This window comes from Geotrypetes seraphini, chromosome 3 (genome assembly GCF_902459505.1).
Source record: "Geotrypetes seraphini chromosome 3, aGeoSer1.1, whole genome shotgun sequence".
In the NCBI taxonomy this organism is placed as follows: domain Eukaryota; kingdom Metazoa; phylum Chordata; class Amphibia; order Gymnophiona; family Dermophiidae; genus Geotrypetes; species Geotrypetes seraphini.
This window is the reverse complement of record NC_047086.1, coordinates 283,550,143-283,566,984: the sequence shown is the minus strand read 5'-3', so window position 1 is coordinate 283,566,984 and position 16,842 is coordinate 283,550,143. Positions and strand designations below refer to the sequence as shown.

Here is a 16,842-nt window from a genome sequence, read left to right as displayed (position 1 = left end):
TCTTAAACAATCTTTTGGAGATTTTTCTTAGATCACCTCCCTGCCATTTTTCTCTGCAGTGTACACTGGTACATGGATGAGCTTTTGGTGAAGTCCCAGCCAGTAATGTCAACGAGAACAATGAAAAAAGACTGAGAGAAAGGGAAGCCCGGGAAAGATGCAATGGCGGATGCCTCTCGTGGTGCGAGCACACTACTTACCCTCGAGCTGATGTCGGAGCTTACCCAAGTGATTCTACAGGCACTGGGACTCCACATGGAACAAATTTCATCTCAGTTGACTAAATTGGAGTTGCTCCTCGACAATTCAACCCACGCCACTGCCTTGGAGACCCGATTGTCCATGGTGGAAGATGAAACTACAGCGATGGTGACGGATGTGGGATCGCTGCAAACTCAACTATGCCAATATCATGAAAAACTAGAAGACCTGGAAAATCGGTAGCATCGTGGGAATTTAAGATTTATGGGCTACCGGAAAATAATTGCTGACTGTTTTGCTCTCTGTGCTAGAATCCTGGTTGGCGAGTGAACTCCCTATGCCATTGACCTTGGGCCCAGCTAGATTTGAATGGGTGCATCAAGTGGGAACTCGATCAGGGAAAGATCAATGTCCCCGGGTGGTTATAGGTAAATTGCACACTACCACCACAAAGTTGAAATACTTCAGCCTTACCGACAAAAGCGAGATTCCCTGCTTTATGAAATTCAACTGGTGAGGATTTGACAGGATTATTCTGCAGCTTTAATGGACAAGAGGTGGGTTTTTCATCCCATTTGTGCTAAGTTGGTGGAGCAGAAATGTCGGTTCATGTTAATCTACCCAGCCATATTGAAAATTCAACAAGATGGAAAATGGCATGTTTTCGACTCAGCGCAGCTGGCAGAAGATTTTCTTAATTGCCTGGAGGCCTCTATTAGGGGCCTACTTGACTGCTAACTTTATTGCTCCTGTTGCAGGTTTTGGTGGTTCTTTGTTCATTGAGCACTATTTACTGTTATCTCCTTATGAGTCTTTACATTTCTTAGAGGGGAAGATACTGAAGGCATCAGTATCGTGCTCTGCTCTCCTGTTGCTGTTTTGGTGACAGGATGGCCATGCAATTTCTTGGTGGGGAAGGGGGGTTTGGTGTGGCAGGGGTTGTTGAGGTTTGTAGGGGTAGGGTGTACGGGGTCTGGGAGGGATGGGTATATGGATATTAAGCTCCAGTGTCTCAGTTTATCTGTTGCTACGATTATGGGTGTTATAGCATTTTCTCTGGGCGAGGGCTGGGTGCCTGGGGAGGATTGGATTGCGATTCTGTTTGCATTTTTTGCTGGTGTGTTATGAGTGGTAAGACATTCAGAATCATTTCCTGGAATGTGTGTAGAATTTCTTCCCCTGTAAAACGTGCAAAAATTCTGCAGCGTTTGAAACATCGTTTATTTAAAATTTCTTATACCGCCCAATCAACCTTCTAGGCGGTGTACAAAGTCATAAAAACATACTTTGACTAAAATACATATTTAAGATGACAAAACATCATTATTAAAAATAACAAATTTTAAAAACATCTAAAACAAAGACAAACGTGAACAAAAGGTAAAAGGGCAAGAACTACTATAATCAAGTAGAACGAAAACTTTTAGGGAACAAAAAAAAAAACAACAGGGGTAGTTAAAAATAAAATCAAACTAAGTTACCGTATTTTCACGCATATAATGTGCGCGTTATACATGATTTTACAAACCGTGCATAACCTTGCGCGTTATACTCGTGAGCGCGCTATATAAATTTTTTTTTACATAGTTCCCACCCCCCCCCGACGCCCGATTCATCATCTGGAAGGACCGCTCGCATTCCCACCCGAAGAACCGCTCGCAGCCCCACAGCCTCCCCCCCTCCCCCATGGAGAAGCTGTCTATCTTGTTTCCGGATGCCAGTGAGCCCAGCTGCTTCCTCTGCCGGTGGTCCTGCCCCTTCTCTGAGCCCTGCTGCGCTGCTTCCTCTTCCGGCGGTCCCGCTCTTTCTCTGACATCAGAGAAAGGGCAGGACCTCCGGAAGAGGAAGCAGCGTAGCGCAGGAGTGTGAGCGTTGGGGGTGCGAGCGGTCCTTCCGGATGATGAATCGGGCGTCGGGGGGGGGGCATCAGGCTTTCAGGATGGGGACAGGACTTCAAGGGGGGACAGGACGAACCTTCAAGGGGGGACAGGACTTCAAGGGGGGACAGGACTTCAATGGGGGACAGGCAGACCTTCAAGCGGGGACAGGACGAACCTTCAAGGGGGGACAGGCAGACCTTCAAGGGGAGACAGGACGAACCTTCAAGGGGGGACAGGCAGACCTTCAAGGGGGGACAGGCAGACCTTCAAGGGGGGACAGGCAGACCTTCAAGGGGGGACAGGACGAACCTTCAAGGGGGGACAGGCAGACCTTCAAGGGGGGACAGGACGAACCTTCAAGGGGGGACAGGACGAACCTTCAAGGGGGGACAGGACTTCAAGGGGGGACAGGCAGACCTTCAAGGGGGGACAGAACTTCAAGGGGGGACAGGCAGACCTTCAAGGGGGGACAGGACGAACCTTCAAGGGGGGATAGGACTTCAAGGGGGGACAGGCAGACCTTCAAGGGGGGACAGGACTTCAAGGGGGGACAGGCAGACCTTCAAGGGGGGACAGGACGAACCTTCAAGGGGGGACAGACAAGACTTCAAGAGGGGACAGGACGAACCTTCAAGGGGGGACAGGACGAACCTTCAAGGGGGGACAGGCAGACCTTCAAGGGGAGACAGGCAGACCTTCAAGGGGGGACAGGATGAACCTTCAAGGGGGGACAGGACTTCAAGGGGGGACAGGCAGACCGAAGGGGGTGAAAAAGCTAAAAAATAAACCCACCAGCGTGTCAATGTGTTGAGAAGAAGAGATGTTCTGGGAAATTCGCCGGGTCCATTTCCACCCCACAGTTACCATAGTCCACTCCACTGAACTGGTTCACACACTGAGTGGTGTTGTGCCTGCGTAGTTGTTTTGGGATCTCTTCTAGTGGTTTGTCAGTATCTCCTTGTGGTCCAAGGAAGGAAACTTTGTTAACCTTAGCATTGACCTTCAGAATATATTTGTGTGGCATTAGGCTATGTAGTGATCGAAAGAAAAAACCAGACCTTTGCACATTTTTGCACTAGGTACGGTATATGGTGGGTGTATGAGGAGATTCACATTTCCTGCACAGCTAAGTCCTTGTGAAGTTACCTTGTTCTTTCTGTATTTGACATCTAGCAAGGTCTCTGTTTGGAAGGAAAGATTTAAGTTATGGTAAAAGCAGATAGCGTTGCTGGTTTTAAAAAGGTTTGGACAAATTTCTGGAGGAAAAGTCCATAGTCTGTTATTAAGACATGGGGGAAGCTTCTGCTTGCCCTGGATACGTAGCATGGAATGTTTGCTATTCTTTGGGTTTTGACCAGGTATTAGTGACCTGGATTGGCTAACATGAGAATGGGCTACTGGGCATGATGGATCATTGGACTGACCCAGTTAGGCTATTCTTATGTTATGTTCTCATCTGTAGAGGCCTTTGTTTTCACTTCTTATTTTAATGTATTTTTTTCTGGGAACTTATCAGTGTTTTTTATAATGGGAACAAAAATGGAAGAGAATTACCGTAATGTGTGTGGAATGGGGGGGGGGTTAACTACCATAATTTCTTCAGCTAAATACCAGTAATTCAATCCACCTCAACCAGACATAGGAGAACTCACGCACCATTCACACACCCTCCAACCAAACACGTGAAAAGAAAAAAACTGTTCATTCTTATAAACAACCGTATAACTTTTAATCTAGAGTTAGTGAGTATGAATTCAGCAACAAGAACAGAAATCACATGTTCATTCTTATAAACTATAACATTAACCAGTAGATCAAATGAAGTATCGAGGACAAAATAATCTAAATACAGTTACCGTAGTTACGGTAAAGTTGTAAATAAACAAAGTTTACAGGTTTATTCAGTCATCATCATCACAGTCATCTGAATCCTTGAATCCATCAAAATCCGAATTGTCATCATCGTCATTAAATAAAGTGAGCACGGCCTGCAGACGATCCTCGTTTATTTCCGAAGTGATATCGTCATCATCATCGCTGATATCCGTGTTGTTGCCTCCTTCCGCTGCACTGGTAGTATCCGTAGTGTCATTGGTTTCATAAACAATGCCCGCTTTTCTAAATCCGTTTCGAATGGTATCTGATGTTATTTTGTCCCATGCTGAAGCCACCCACTTGCAGACTTCTGTGAAAGTTGCCCGCTTCAGCTGCCCCGCGGGTGTGTACTCGTGCGTGCCGCTCTGCATCCACTCCTCCCACTCCTTTCTAATAAAAGTCTTGAATGGATGATTCACTGCGATGTCAAGTGACTGCAGCTTACACGTCAGGCCTCCAGGTATCACAGCGATGTGGGCACGAGTAGAATTAATGTAGGCCTGAACATTTTTTTCTTTGTGGGCAGCCATGGCATCAAAACTTAACAAGGATTTTTTTGCAAAGAATCCACCCTGTCTTGCCCTAAAGCATTTATCTACCCACAATCTCATTACGTCGCAGTCCATCCATCCCTTCTTGTTGCAGTGCACAACCACACTGGTGGGCAGCTTTTCACGGGGCATAGTGACCCTTTTGAAAATGAGCATGGGCTTTAACTTAACCCCGCTAGCTGAGCAACCAAGAACGACTGTAAAACACGTTCTTTCATGCCCAGTTGTGGTGATGGCAACAGATTTAGTACCTGTGGGGGCTACGGTTCTTGTCGCTGGAATGTCGAATGCCATTGGAATTTCATCCATGTTGATGACGTCCTTTGCAGTGATGGCAAGTTCAGATATTTCTTTGGTGACAAAGTCACGGAAATCAATCAATTTTTGCTGCCAGTCATCCGGAAGTCGCTGGCCAACAGTTGTTCTCATTCTAATTGATAGTCCGTTCCTTTTCATAAATTTTGAGATCCATGTGAAGCCAGCTTTGAAGTCGGGTATTCCTCTTCCATTGGCAAGTAGTTTTGCCTTCATCTGAATCGCAACAGTAGAGACTGATTGATTTTGCTCCCTTCTCGCCAGAATCCACTGCTTAAAGTCATCCTCCAGCTGAGGCCATTTTGGTTTGGCCCCAAGACGTGCCCGTTTTCGCGGATTGCATTTCTCCAGTTCCTTCTTATCTTTTCTCCATTCACGCACCGATGTTTCTCCAACATCGAACTCTCTCGCTGCGGCCCGGTTGCCTATTTCCTCAGCTTTCGCAACGACTTGAAGCTTAAAGTCCGCTGTATATGACTTTCGTCTCATTCCTGCCATTATGGCGGTAAATTTAAATTTAATTGATAAACTCTACTACCGGGTAGATAAATGCAGAATACCAATCTGAAGAGATCAAATTAAAATGTGGGCTCTACATGCAGCATTAATCTTTTATAGGCTTACCCAAAGGCTGAGATGCTGTTGTATAGTCAAAATAGTATTCACTGGGCAAATTACAAGGCCAGATAGAGGGGGGCCACAGCCACGTGGTGAAAAGCACACCGCCAGAAAAATCGCCTTGGTGACAGGTCAAAAGCGCCCCCCCACAACCCGGCGCAGAAAATTGAGCAGCAAGCATGCTCAGACCATTGTGCATGCTTACAGAGCTGGGAGCAGGGCAGGGCGGGCGAAAGGAGAGTCAGGGCAGCGAACGGAGAGTCGGGGCAGCGAACAGAAAGTCGGGGCGGGTGAAAGGAGAGTCGGGGCAGCCAGAGGAGAGTCGGGGCAGCCAGAGGAGAGTCGGGGCAGCGAACGGAGAGTCGGGGCGGGTGAAAGGAGAGTCGGGGCAGCCAGAGGAGAGTCGGGGCAGCGAACGGAGAGTCGGGGCAGCGAACGGAAAGTCGGGGCGGGTGAAAGGAGAGTCGGGGCAGTGAATGGAGAGTCGGGGCGGGTGAAAGGAGAGTCGGGGCAGCCAGAGGAGAGTCGGGGCAGCGAACGGAGAGTCGGGGCGGCATGCGCGGTATACCTGTGTGCGCGGTATATAAAAATTTCTTTACATAAATTTGTGTTCCCCGCACGCTATACCCGTGTGCGCGTTTTACACGGGTGCGCGTTATCTACGTGAAAATACAGTAGTTGCCCTGAAAAGGACATTTAGGTCTCGAAGGCATCAAGAAAGAGGAATGTTTTTAACTTTGTATTAAAATTATTAACAATTGATTCTTCCCGTAAATAGGATGGAATATTATTCCAAAGAGAGGGAGCGCTAACAGAGAATATGGTAGACCTCATCGTGTTTAAATACTTCAGAGACGGGATAGAAAGGAGATCCCACGAATCTGTCCCATGCTTTCTTGAATTTAGACATCCACCACCTCTATTGAGAGACTATTTCATAATCTACCACCTTTTCTTTAAAAAAGTATTTCCTTAGATTACTCTTGAGTCTTTCGCTTCTTAACTTCATCCTACGCCCTCTCAATCTGGAGCTTCCTTTCAATTTAGATACTTGCCTCATTGAATTTATGCCACCTAGGTATTTAAACGTTTCTTTCATATCTCCCCTCTCCCATCTTTCCTCCAAAGTATACTGTTATATATATTGAGGTCTTGAGACCCCATATGCCTTATGATGAAGACCACCAATCATTTTAGTAGCCTTTCTCTGGACCAGCTCCATCATTTTGAAGGTGCATAAGAACATAAGCAGTGCCTCTGCTGGGCCAGACCAGAGGTCCATCATGCCCACAGTCCGCTCACATGGCGGCCCATCAGGTCCAGGACCTGTATAGTAATCCTCTATCCCCTTTTCCTTCAGGAAAATATCTAATCCCTTCTTGAACCCCAAAACCGTACTCTGTCCTATCGCACTCTCTGGAAGCGCATTCCAGGTGAGTAGTATTGGTTCTGAATCTGTCCCCTCTCAATTTTTCTAAATGCCCTCTCATTCTTGTAGTTTTTGAAAGTTTGAAGAATCTGTCCCTCTCCACTTTCTCTATGCCCTTCATGATCTTATAAGTCTTTATCATGTCCCCTCTAAGTCTCCGCTTTTCTAGGGAAAAGAGCCCCAGTTTCTCTAATCTTTCAGCGTATGAAAGGTTTTCCATACCTTTTATCAATCGTGTCACTCTTTTCTGAACCCTCTCGAGTATCGCCATATCCTTCTTAAGGTATGGCGACCAATATTGTACGCAGTACTCCAGATGCGGGTGCACCATCGCCCGATACAACGGCAGGATAACTTCTTTCATTCTGGTTGTAATACCTTTCTTGATAGTACCCAGCATTCTATTTGCCTTCTCCAAAATTGTACACAATATTCTAAATGAGGTCTCACTAGAATTTTATGCAGGGGCATCAATACCTCCTTCTTCATACTGGCGATGTCTCTCTCACTGTGCATCCTAACATCCTTCTAGCTTTTGCCGTCACCTTTTCAACCTGTTTGAACACCTTAAAATCACATGCTATCACACCCTAGTCCCACTCCTCTGTCATGCACAAAAATTATTCATCCCCTAAACTGTACCATTCCCTCTGGTTTTTGCAGGTCAAATGTATGACCTTGTATTTCTTAGCATTAAATCTTAGCTGCCAAATTTCAGACCATTCTTTAAGCTTCTCTTGTTGTTGTTTGTCCTTTTACCTCACAGTGTGAACTTATGCTTCTTACTTCCCAAAGAGTAGGAGTAGCCTAGTAATTAGAGCATTGGGCAGGCAATCCAGTTCAAATCTTATTGTTTGTTGTGATCTTGGGCAAATCACTCAACCATCTATTGCCTCAGGTACAGACTTAGATTGTAAGCCCTCCAAAGGATAGGGCAATACTTAATATACTTGAATGTAACTAATCTTAAGCTACTACTGAAAAGATGTGAGCTATATTTCAGTAAATACATTGATTAAATAAAGTAGCATCTTTATGATCTGCTCAAGGCAGAGAAGACTTGTGAGATGTAAGCTTCAACTTCTGTCTTTTCTGGTAAGAGTGGGGTGGAGTTATGGTCTCAATGCTAGGAACTGTGCATTTTGAGAAACTACTCTTGAGGACTTGGCAGAAGTCTCTAACACTGTTTCCCTCTAGAAAGCCAAAACCAAGCCTGATGGGGTAGAAGTGGCTGAGGGAAGAATTTATTAGCAGCACATCACAAAGGGTCACAGAGAACCGTAAAATTTAAAGTGGAGAGATCAGTGGTAAAAATTCTTAGTACTGGGAAAGTTCTGTTAGTTAACAATGTCATCTCCCTGACAAGTTTGCTCTGTGACATGAGGGTGAAGGGCTGCATCCAGTCTGGCCTTCAAAATAAGTAGACTGAATTCTCATATTCTCCTGAGGATAACTCAAGAATCTCTGTACAAACTCAGTGAGGAAAAAAGAAAAGGCTGGTCAAACTGCAGGAGGGTGCCTGGTACCCTGGCTTCATTGGATGATATCACTAGAAATTGTAGCCGCATTTTTCTGTTGTCTAAGGAGAACCAGTTACAGGTAAGCAGCTTTGCCCTCTCTGCTATTCATCCACACAGCCTTAGCTTAAAGTTTGAAAAATATTTTAGTTCCAAATAACTGTTTTCCTCAATCTCTGTGAACAAAGAAGTGATTTGGATCTGGATGTCGGTAATTGAGAATTGAAATGCAGAGATAAAATGAACACATCCCATTTTTACAAAAAGGAACTTTAAGTAGGTTACCACTTATAAGTTTACAAGTAAATCTGTGCTTAGTAACATTTGATTTCTCTTTTTCGTTTGTTTGGCAGAGTACTCGAGATACTTACATGCACACCTTGACACCCCTGTTGCAGAATATAATATAGATCTTCATCTTCCTGGAGATTTTAAAGACCATTGGGCCAAATCCCTCCCTTTCCTTATAGAAGATTATGAAGAACAGCCAGGATTACAACCACATATAAAGTGAGCTGGAATTTTTCGCACAAATTTTAAATTATTTCTGAAACTGCTTGCCCTGGATCGGTAGCATGGAACATTGCCACTCTTTGGGTTTTGGCCAGGTACTAATGACCTGGATTGGCCACCGTGAGAACAGGCTACTGGGCTTGATGGACCATTGGTCTGACCCAGTAAGGCTATTCTTATGTTCTTATGTTTTTGAAATCCTATGTGGAGCTTGCAGTTCCATAGGTACTTTATACAGTACCTTCCAGACTGCATGCTCATTAAAGGGAAACTCATATGGGGTTACCCTATGAAAATTCAGTAATATGTCTCTACCTGTAGAGCAAACAATTGCAGATTCCTTTCTCTAAAAGTCCCACCAATGCTTTTCTTCCCTTAGTTTTACTACTCCCAGTGCAACCTTCGGGCAAGTAAAAGTATGCATCATGTGAACAGTGTGCACATACTTTCACTTGCTAATGTGGGGATTTTTAACAGAATTTTTCTGTAGGTACATTCCTGTTTTAACTGCAGGAATCTATTAAAAATATTCTCCCTATTCTTCATCATTACACAAATTGTTATTCTTTTTTTGAAAGTGGCCTTTAATTCTTCTGTAATATGAAATGACAAAAATCAGTTTCAGTAATTTTTCAACCCTATTTTGTAATCCTTTATCCAGTAAATTGCATTTCTCAAAAGTTTCATCTTATCTATACCTCATAATGCATTACAAGATCTCTAGGGCAGACACAGTTGCCACCTGGCATTTGGTCTTTTCTTGTTTCTTTTCTTTTTTCTTTGCATGTCTGATGGGAATTATCATTGGCCCACATGGCTGAAGAGAAGATTGTGAGTTGGACAATATTGGGGGAGGGAAAGGTAGGAAGCACATCAAATGAGGCCAATCAGTGATAGAAAAGAAGTAGAGTCAGTAGGCCCATGCTGGCTAAAGAGGAGCAGTGGTAGATAGGGGGAATGAGGGAAGAGAGATAGGAGACAGACACCAGTCACATCTGCATGGGCTTCAGGCCAGGATTCTCAAAAAAATGCGTTAAAAAGCGATGGTCTGCTTACGTAGCCGTTTTAATGACGAATTGAAAAAAGCGAGACATTCCTAAAAAATCATGCATGCAAACGAGGTCAACGAACAGCAACAAAGATTCACTAAATTTGCATGTGCCCATCGCTGGTGATAGCAATGGGCACATGTGCAGAAAAAAACGCATTAAACTCCCCCCCCCCAAAAAAAAAAAAAAACCAACAACAAAAAACATAACAGTGGGAGAGATGTTCAAACTCTTCTGCTGCCAACCAATAAATCCCCCCCAGCATCAGGAGAGATGCCCATTCTCTTCCGCTGCCAAGAAACGCCTGCCGCTGCCTGGTTGAACGCGCACCCCCCCTCCCCCACAGCGGGAGAGATGCCCACTCTTTCCCACTGCCAAGTGATCCTCTCTGCCTTTCCCCCTCCCCCCACACTCTTACCTCTAAGTAGATGACCTGAGGGATGTGGATTTCCTCCGCCCAGCTGGCCTGCATTGTCCAAAACGGGCCTTCCCCACCCTGGTGCATCTTGGGATGCACCAGGAAGGGGCCTAATGCTCTGATTGGCCCAGACACCCCATAGGAGGGGCCTTAGATGTTCGGGCAAATCGGAGCCTTAGGCCCCTTCACTGTGCATCCGGGGAGGGGCCTGAGGCTCTGATTGGCCCAGGTTGTATAAGGCCTCTCCCATGGGGGGGGGGGGTCTTAAACAACTTGGGCCAATCATAGCTTCAGGCCCCTCCCTGGTGCATCCCAAGATGCACCGGGGAGGGGAATGTCCATTTTGGATGACACAGGCCAGCTCGGAGGAGAGAATCCATGTCCCTCAGGTCATTTACTTAGAGGTAAGAGTGAGGGGACAGCGTCAGAGGGAGGTGTTGTATGGCGGGGGGTGTCACTTGGCAGCGGGAGAGAAGTGGGTATCTCTCCCGCTGCGGGGGGTGTGTTCGCCTCTGCTGCAGGAGAGGGGTGTTGTGATGCAAAGGGAGAGAATGAGCATCTCTACCCCCTGCATCACAACACTGCTTTCTAGCAGTCTCTTACACTGTCATGCCTGTGCCGGCACCCCTGGACCAGTAGCTTATTTTTTTTTCCAAAAGTTGACGCCGCTTTTCGAAAATGGCTCAGCATTTTTAAAGAATCCACAGGAGGGCTCATTTCAGTGTTGAAGAGCCCTTTTGCATGTCATTGTTGGAGACTGCTAGAAAGCTCGCTATTGACAGAGATAATCCGTTTTGATAATCCACCACTAAAATGCATACAGGCTAAACCGTTTGGCAATGGTGTTAAAGTTTTGAGACTCTGGGTCTCAGAGCTCTGTCTAGCCAGGATTCAAGGTCAAAATAAGACTTCTGTGGGTGGGAGCTTAAAAGGCTCCTATTACTGAAAGGGGGGCACTTGGCTTGAGAGATTCTTGTTTCTGGGAAGAAGGTTTGTGGCTTGGCTTGAAAAGTTGCTGATACTGAGGGGGGAGGGGTTGAGAGAGAGGTGACAGGGTGGGAGATCTGAGTTGAGAAAGTGAGACTTAAGGGAAGGATTATGATATAAACAAACTTGAGCACATGCCTAGGGCCCAATGTTTAGGAGACACTCCCTCCTCCTCCTCCTCTACCACCACCTCCTCCTCCAACTCTTTGAAAAAAAAAAAAAAAAGAATATAAAGGATAATTAACATTTTCTCTGCATGCAATGTGCTTTGTTGTTTTGTTTTTTTTAAAATTTTGTGGTTACCATTATGTATTGATAAGATTATATTATATGTATATGAAAAATGGATGGGAGAAATTGCATTACAATTAATACTATTATTATGGGGGTGGGGTCTGAGGCGGAGCCTGGATGGGGGTACTTGGTTGATATTTGTTAGACTTAGGGTGTACACTTCTCCCTCCGTATTCATGGTTTCAGCAATCGCGGTTTCGATTATTCACGGTTTTTAGTTTGCTGGCTCCTCTCCTCAAATTACATCAGCTTGCATAAAAAAATTGCTGATTCCAAGTATTTACAGAGAAAATTGCCGATTCCCAGCACTTTCTTTAATCTAATCTAATCCTTAGGTTTGTATACTGCATCATCTCCACGTTTGTAGAGCTCGACGCGGTTTACAGTAGGAGAAATAGGAAGGAACTACAACAGAGGGTTAGAGGTAGAAGTGTGAAGAAAATTTAGAGGACTTGGGATGCCAAGATATAAGAGTTTCCTTGATTCCTAAGTTGGAGGGAGACTTACATTTTTTGAGAAAAGCCAGGTTTTCAGATGTTTGCGGAAAACTTGGAGAGAGCTCAAGTTCTGAAGAGGGGAGGTAAGGTTGTTCCAGAGCTCAGTGATTTTGAAGTGGAGGGAGGTCCCTAGCTTTCCTGTGTGGGAAATGCCTTTTAGCGAGGGGAAGGATAGTTTTAATTTGTGGGAGGATCTGGTGGTATTAGGGTTTGAGGAATTCCAAGAAAGAGGGATAAAGGGAGGGAGGATACCATATAGGATTTTGAAAGTTAAACAGGCGCATTTATAGTGGACCCTGGCGATTATCGGAAGCCAGTGGAGCTTGACCAGGAGCGGGGAGACATGGTCAAATTTACTTTTAGCGAAGATGAGCTTGGCCGCGGCATTCTGAATCTGTTGGAGTCTGTGGAGATTTTTACCATGTTTTGCCTCTCCTTCAGGAACAGGCCTGGTCTCCCACCATGTTATTCGCGGTTTCACCATATTCATGATGGTTTTAAATAGAAAACAGCAAATAACATGAAAAAGTTATTCTCAATTTTTCTGTATTCATGGTTCTGTTAACCCCCTATCACAGTGAATACAGAGGGAGAAGTGTACTTGGCTTGAAGAAGTTGAGAAACTGTGCCCTACCCCTATCTGCCTTATCATTCTCTCTGTAATTCCCTACCTGAGCAGCATGTTTAGATTCACCCTTTTTGTTCTGCTTGTCACTTAAAACCTATGTCTCTTTATAAATGACTCTGACCTCTCGAATCAGGTACCCTGTTACAAAGTTTACCTTCTATATTTCAAACCAAGTGTGAAATAAGTAATAAAAGCAAAAGAGGAAAGATGTCAAACAGCGAGTTGATATTTTGAGGAATCCAAGTAGTACTGGTACTTTAAAACTACATGTAAAGGTTTTTAAAGCAGTCCATTTTCTGTATGTAATCAAGATGTTACTTTTTTCCCCTCCCCTTTAAGAGATATATTGCGTCAAAATTTTGAGAGTTATAAGCCTGAGATACAAGAACTTGTTTGTGTGGCTGATCGTCTTGGTTCTCTGATGCAATATGAAGCACCTGGTTTTCTGCCAAATAAGAGGATACACAGAGGTAGGTTTGAAGATATTTGCCAGAAACTAAAAAGAACTGTGGGTTGGAAACCAGGGAAGCCAGGTTCAAATCCTACTCCCAGTCCTTGTGATCTTGGGAAAGCCGCTTAACCATCCATTGCTTCAGGTAGAAACTTAAGAGTAAGTATTCAGCCAGTAATGTTCACTGTTTTTGCTGATTGCTGGCAGCGGTATACCTAGAAATTTAGTGACTTGCCACGTCTAGGCTTCAGTATTGAGTTTCCAGGTCTACAGAGCCGGCAAAATCATAGCTAGTTAAATGCTATATTCAGATCTTAAATAGCTATGATGAACCACATAAAAATATGACTGACTTATATGCGTTCTTATTTACGTGATTACCTTGGCTGGCCAAGCGCTGACTGTCCCTAGAATGTCCCCAAAATAGCCGGTTTCAAGTGGGTACTAACTAGACATTTTCAGCAGTACTAACCCACGTACTGACCAACTTTTTAGTGCTTAGCCATCTTGAGTAATGTAATTCTCTTTTCTAAGGCTATCATTTGAAAGATTTGAAACAACTTCAATTAATACCAAATATGGCATGGATGTGGTCATTTATGATGTTCAGCAAACAGAACGTATTACTCCCTTGCTTCAAAAAGAACACTGGCTGCCAATAGCCTGCAGGATCCCCTTCAAGATTGCTGTATTTGCTGTATTAATACATCAGATTCGATCCTCTGGATTCCTTGTAGTATTTCATATCCAAACATCTAACCCCAGTCAGAGTTTTATGATCAGCAGATCACAGATTGCTTTGAATATTAACACCTTAGATTATAAGTCTTTCAGGGACAACCCCCCCCCCCCTACTGTTCCTGAACGTAACTTCTGAGAGAGACATAAACTAAATCCAGTTCTCTCTTCTTTCGCTTTTTGATTTTTGTGTTTGGTTTTATAGCTATCTCCCTTTGATCTTATTTCTGGGTATCCTAATTCATCCGATAATTTTGTTTAATACATCTTCTCTAGAAAGAAATCTCTGTTCTCCATAGCCCTGCAGGATGAATTAGCTGCACATGCTGGTGACATCATCTGATGGTGCCAAATACAGACCATTATTAGCGTGAGCTTGTAAAACCAAGAAAGAAAGGCACCAGAAATGTAGGCTAGGGTTTTCAAGGCCTACATTTCCAGTGCCTACCTTTTACTTGAAGCCTATAAGTCTTATGGCAAAAACTTGACCCCAAAATTAAGTTGAATCCAGTCAAAATAGCTAACTTTATCAATGGTATCTGGATTCATCAATGCAATGTGTTATAGTAGTGAAAAAATGATGAAAAAATGATGCCTCAGCCCCACCACTCCACCGCTTGTTAAAGATTCAAAAAGCGGGAAGCTAGTTGTGGTGCTTCATCATTGGCAATCAATTTTTGTGATATTTTTCATTATTTTATGTTCGTTTTTACTTAGTATCAAAAAATCTTTCACTTCTTAAATATACTTAACAAAGTAAATCATACTTATCTCAGCAAAAAAACCCAGGGAGTCAGACCCGACATGTTTCACAACAAAGTGTTTTTTCAAGGGTCTCCCTGCAAAAAGTATATAGAGCAGAAGTTAAAACATGCAATTGTGTCCTACTCCTCCCTAAATCTAAATTTTAGTTTTTTTAGTTTAAATCATGTACTCACCACGGGTGCCGCTGTCATCCGACTCCAAGTTAGTAATGAGAAAAGATGGCGGCGGCGGCCCTGGTGTGCAGTTTAAATACTCCCTCACAATTATCCATAACTCCACCCCCTGCGTCCGATTGGTCCAAACTGCTTTACACTGTCCCCCACTCAATTTCTATATTCAACCCATGAGGCTCAACAGTGTCAAGTGAAAAAATGTATCTTTGTTCAAATTCATTCAACTTGATCGAGTCCCCCCTCCATCCAACCCTACTACTTTCTTTATAACTCGCCATCTCAAATCTGTAACCGTATGTTTAAATCTCAACCAGTGTTCAACCAGCGGTGCTTGTGTGATCTCATTAGTAATGCGAGACTTGTGCTCAGTAAGTCTGGTTCTTATTTTCCTGCTCGTACGCCCCACATATATAAGGTCACAGGGGCATGTTATAATATATATGACCCCCTGAGAATTGCAGTCAGTGACATGCCGAGCTCTCAACGTGACTGCTTTTCCAGGAACCTGCCAGGAATGGCCCTGAATGGCCAAAGGGCACCATTGGCATTTACCGCATGTGCCGTGGTGTCCCTGCTCCTTCTCTTCTGGGCGAATGCCATATTTTTGAAAATTACATTGTTGTCCCAATGTGCTGCCCCGAGTATATGCAATCCTGGGGAACATTTCTAAAGACTTATGGGGTTTTACAATGAACCAGTATTTTCTAAAAATCTCTTTCACCGCTGTCACTACTCTAGAAAAAGGAAGAACACAGGTGAGTTTGTCATCTTCACTTTGCACGTTAAAGGATTCTTGCAACAAAAGCTCTCGCTGCGCATATTTGCCCCTATAAAAAGCCTGTTTAATGGATCTTTCTGGATAGCCCCTATTGCGGAGGCGATCCATCAGTTCCCTAGCTTGCTTTTTGTATTCTTCCAAAGTGGAAGAAACCCTGCGTATCCGAAGAAACTGGCCTATAGGTAGATTAAATCTGAGCTTAAATGGATGAAAACTGTTAAAGTGCAAGATAGTATTGCGAGTCACAGATTTTCTGTATAAGGACGTGTTAATGGTGTTCCCACATACTTGCACAAAAATATCTAAAAATTCGATTCTCGTTTGATAGCATGTCATCGTGAATTTAATATTAGGATCAACTGAATTCAAAAATTCTACAAACGTATCAAGGTCTTGTTTAGTGCTGTACCAGATGAAAAAAATATCATCCAGAAACCTAACCCAATATAGGGCTTCCACGGGGATGTGTACACCCAAGTTTCCTCGAATCTAGCCATATACAGGGCCGCTACAGAAGGGGCTAAGGTGGCCCCCATCGCCACCCCCTGTATTTATCAACAAATCACTAAACTTGTATCAACAAATACAGGGGGTGGCGATGGGGGCCACCTTAGCCCCTTCTGTAGCGGTGTACCATGGCCCAGTACAGCGGCATGATGACCCTCTCCGATCTGTTCGTGATCCCCTTCTTAATCATTCCTAGCATTCTCTTTGCCCTTTTTGCCGCTGCTGCCGCACATTGTGCAGATGGCTTCATTGACTTGTCGATCAGAACTCCCAAGTCTGGGAGGTCTCCAAGTACCGCCCCGGACACCCTGTATTCATGCATGAGGTTTTTGTTCCCGACATGCATCACTTTACACTTATCCACGTTGAACCTCATTTGCCATGTCGATGCCTATTTCTCAAGCTTGATTATGTCACGTTGCAGATCTTCACAATCCCCCTGTGTGTTCACTATTCTGAATAACTTCGTATCGTCCGCAAATTTAATCACCTCACTCGTCGTACCAATGTCCAGATCGTTTATAAAGATGTTGAAGAGCACGGGTCCAAGCACCGAGCCCTGCAGCATCCCACTGGTGATGCTCTTCCAGTCCGAGTATTGTCCATTTACCCCCACTCTCTTGTTTCCTTTGCTCCAGCCAGTTTTTGATCCACGTGA

At 44.2% G+C, this 16,842-nt stretch overlaps 1 protein-coding gene across 5 annotated transcripts in view; it reads left to right on the top strand.

Moving 5' to 3' along the window:
* Positions 1-16,842, top strand: part of TTC13 (tetratricopeptide repeat domain 13) — a 290,777-nt gene that overhangs the window by 139,985 nt on the left and 133,950 nt on the right. For all 5 annotated transcript variants that reach the window (XR_004538644.1, XM_033935670.1, XM_033935673.1 and 2 more), the window contains 2 exons: positions 8,740-8,896; positions 13,112-13,242. Coding sequence is in view for 4 of the 5 variants with exons in the window: in XM_033935670.1 (XP_033791561.1) it covers positions 8,740-8,896; positions 13,112-13,242 (288 nt within the window). In the remaining variant the exon portion in view is untranslated. The remainder of the gene's footprint in view (positions 1-8,739; positions 8,897-13,111; positions 13,243-16,842) is intronic.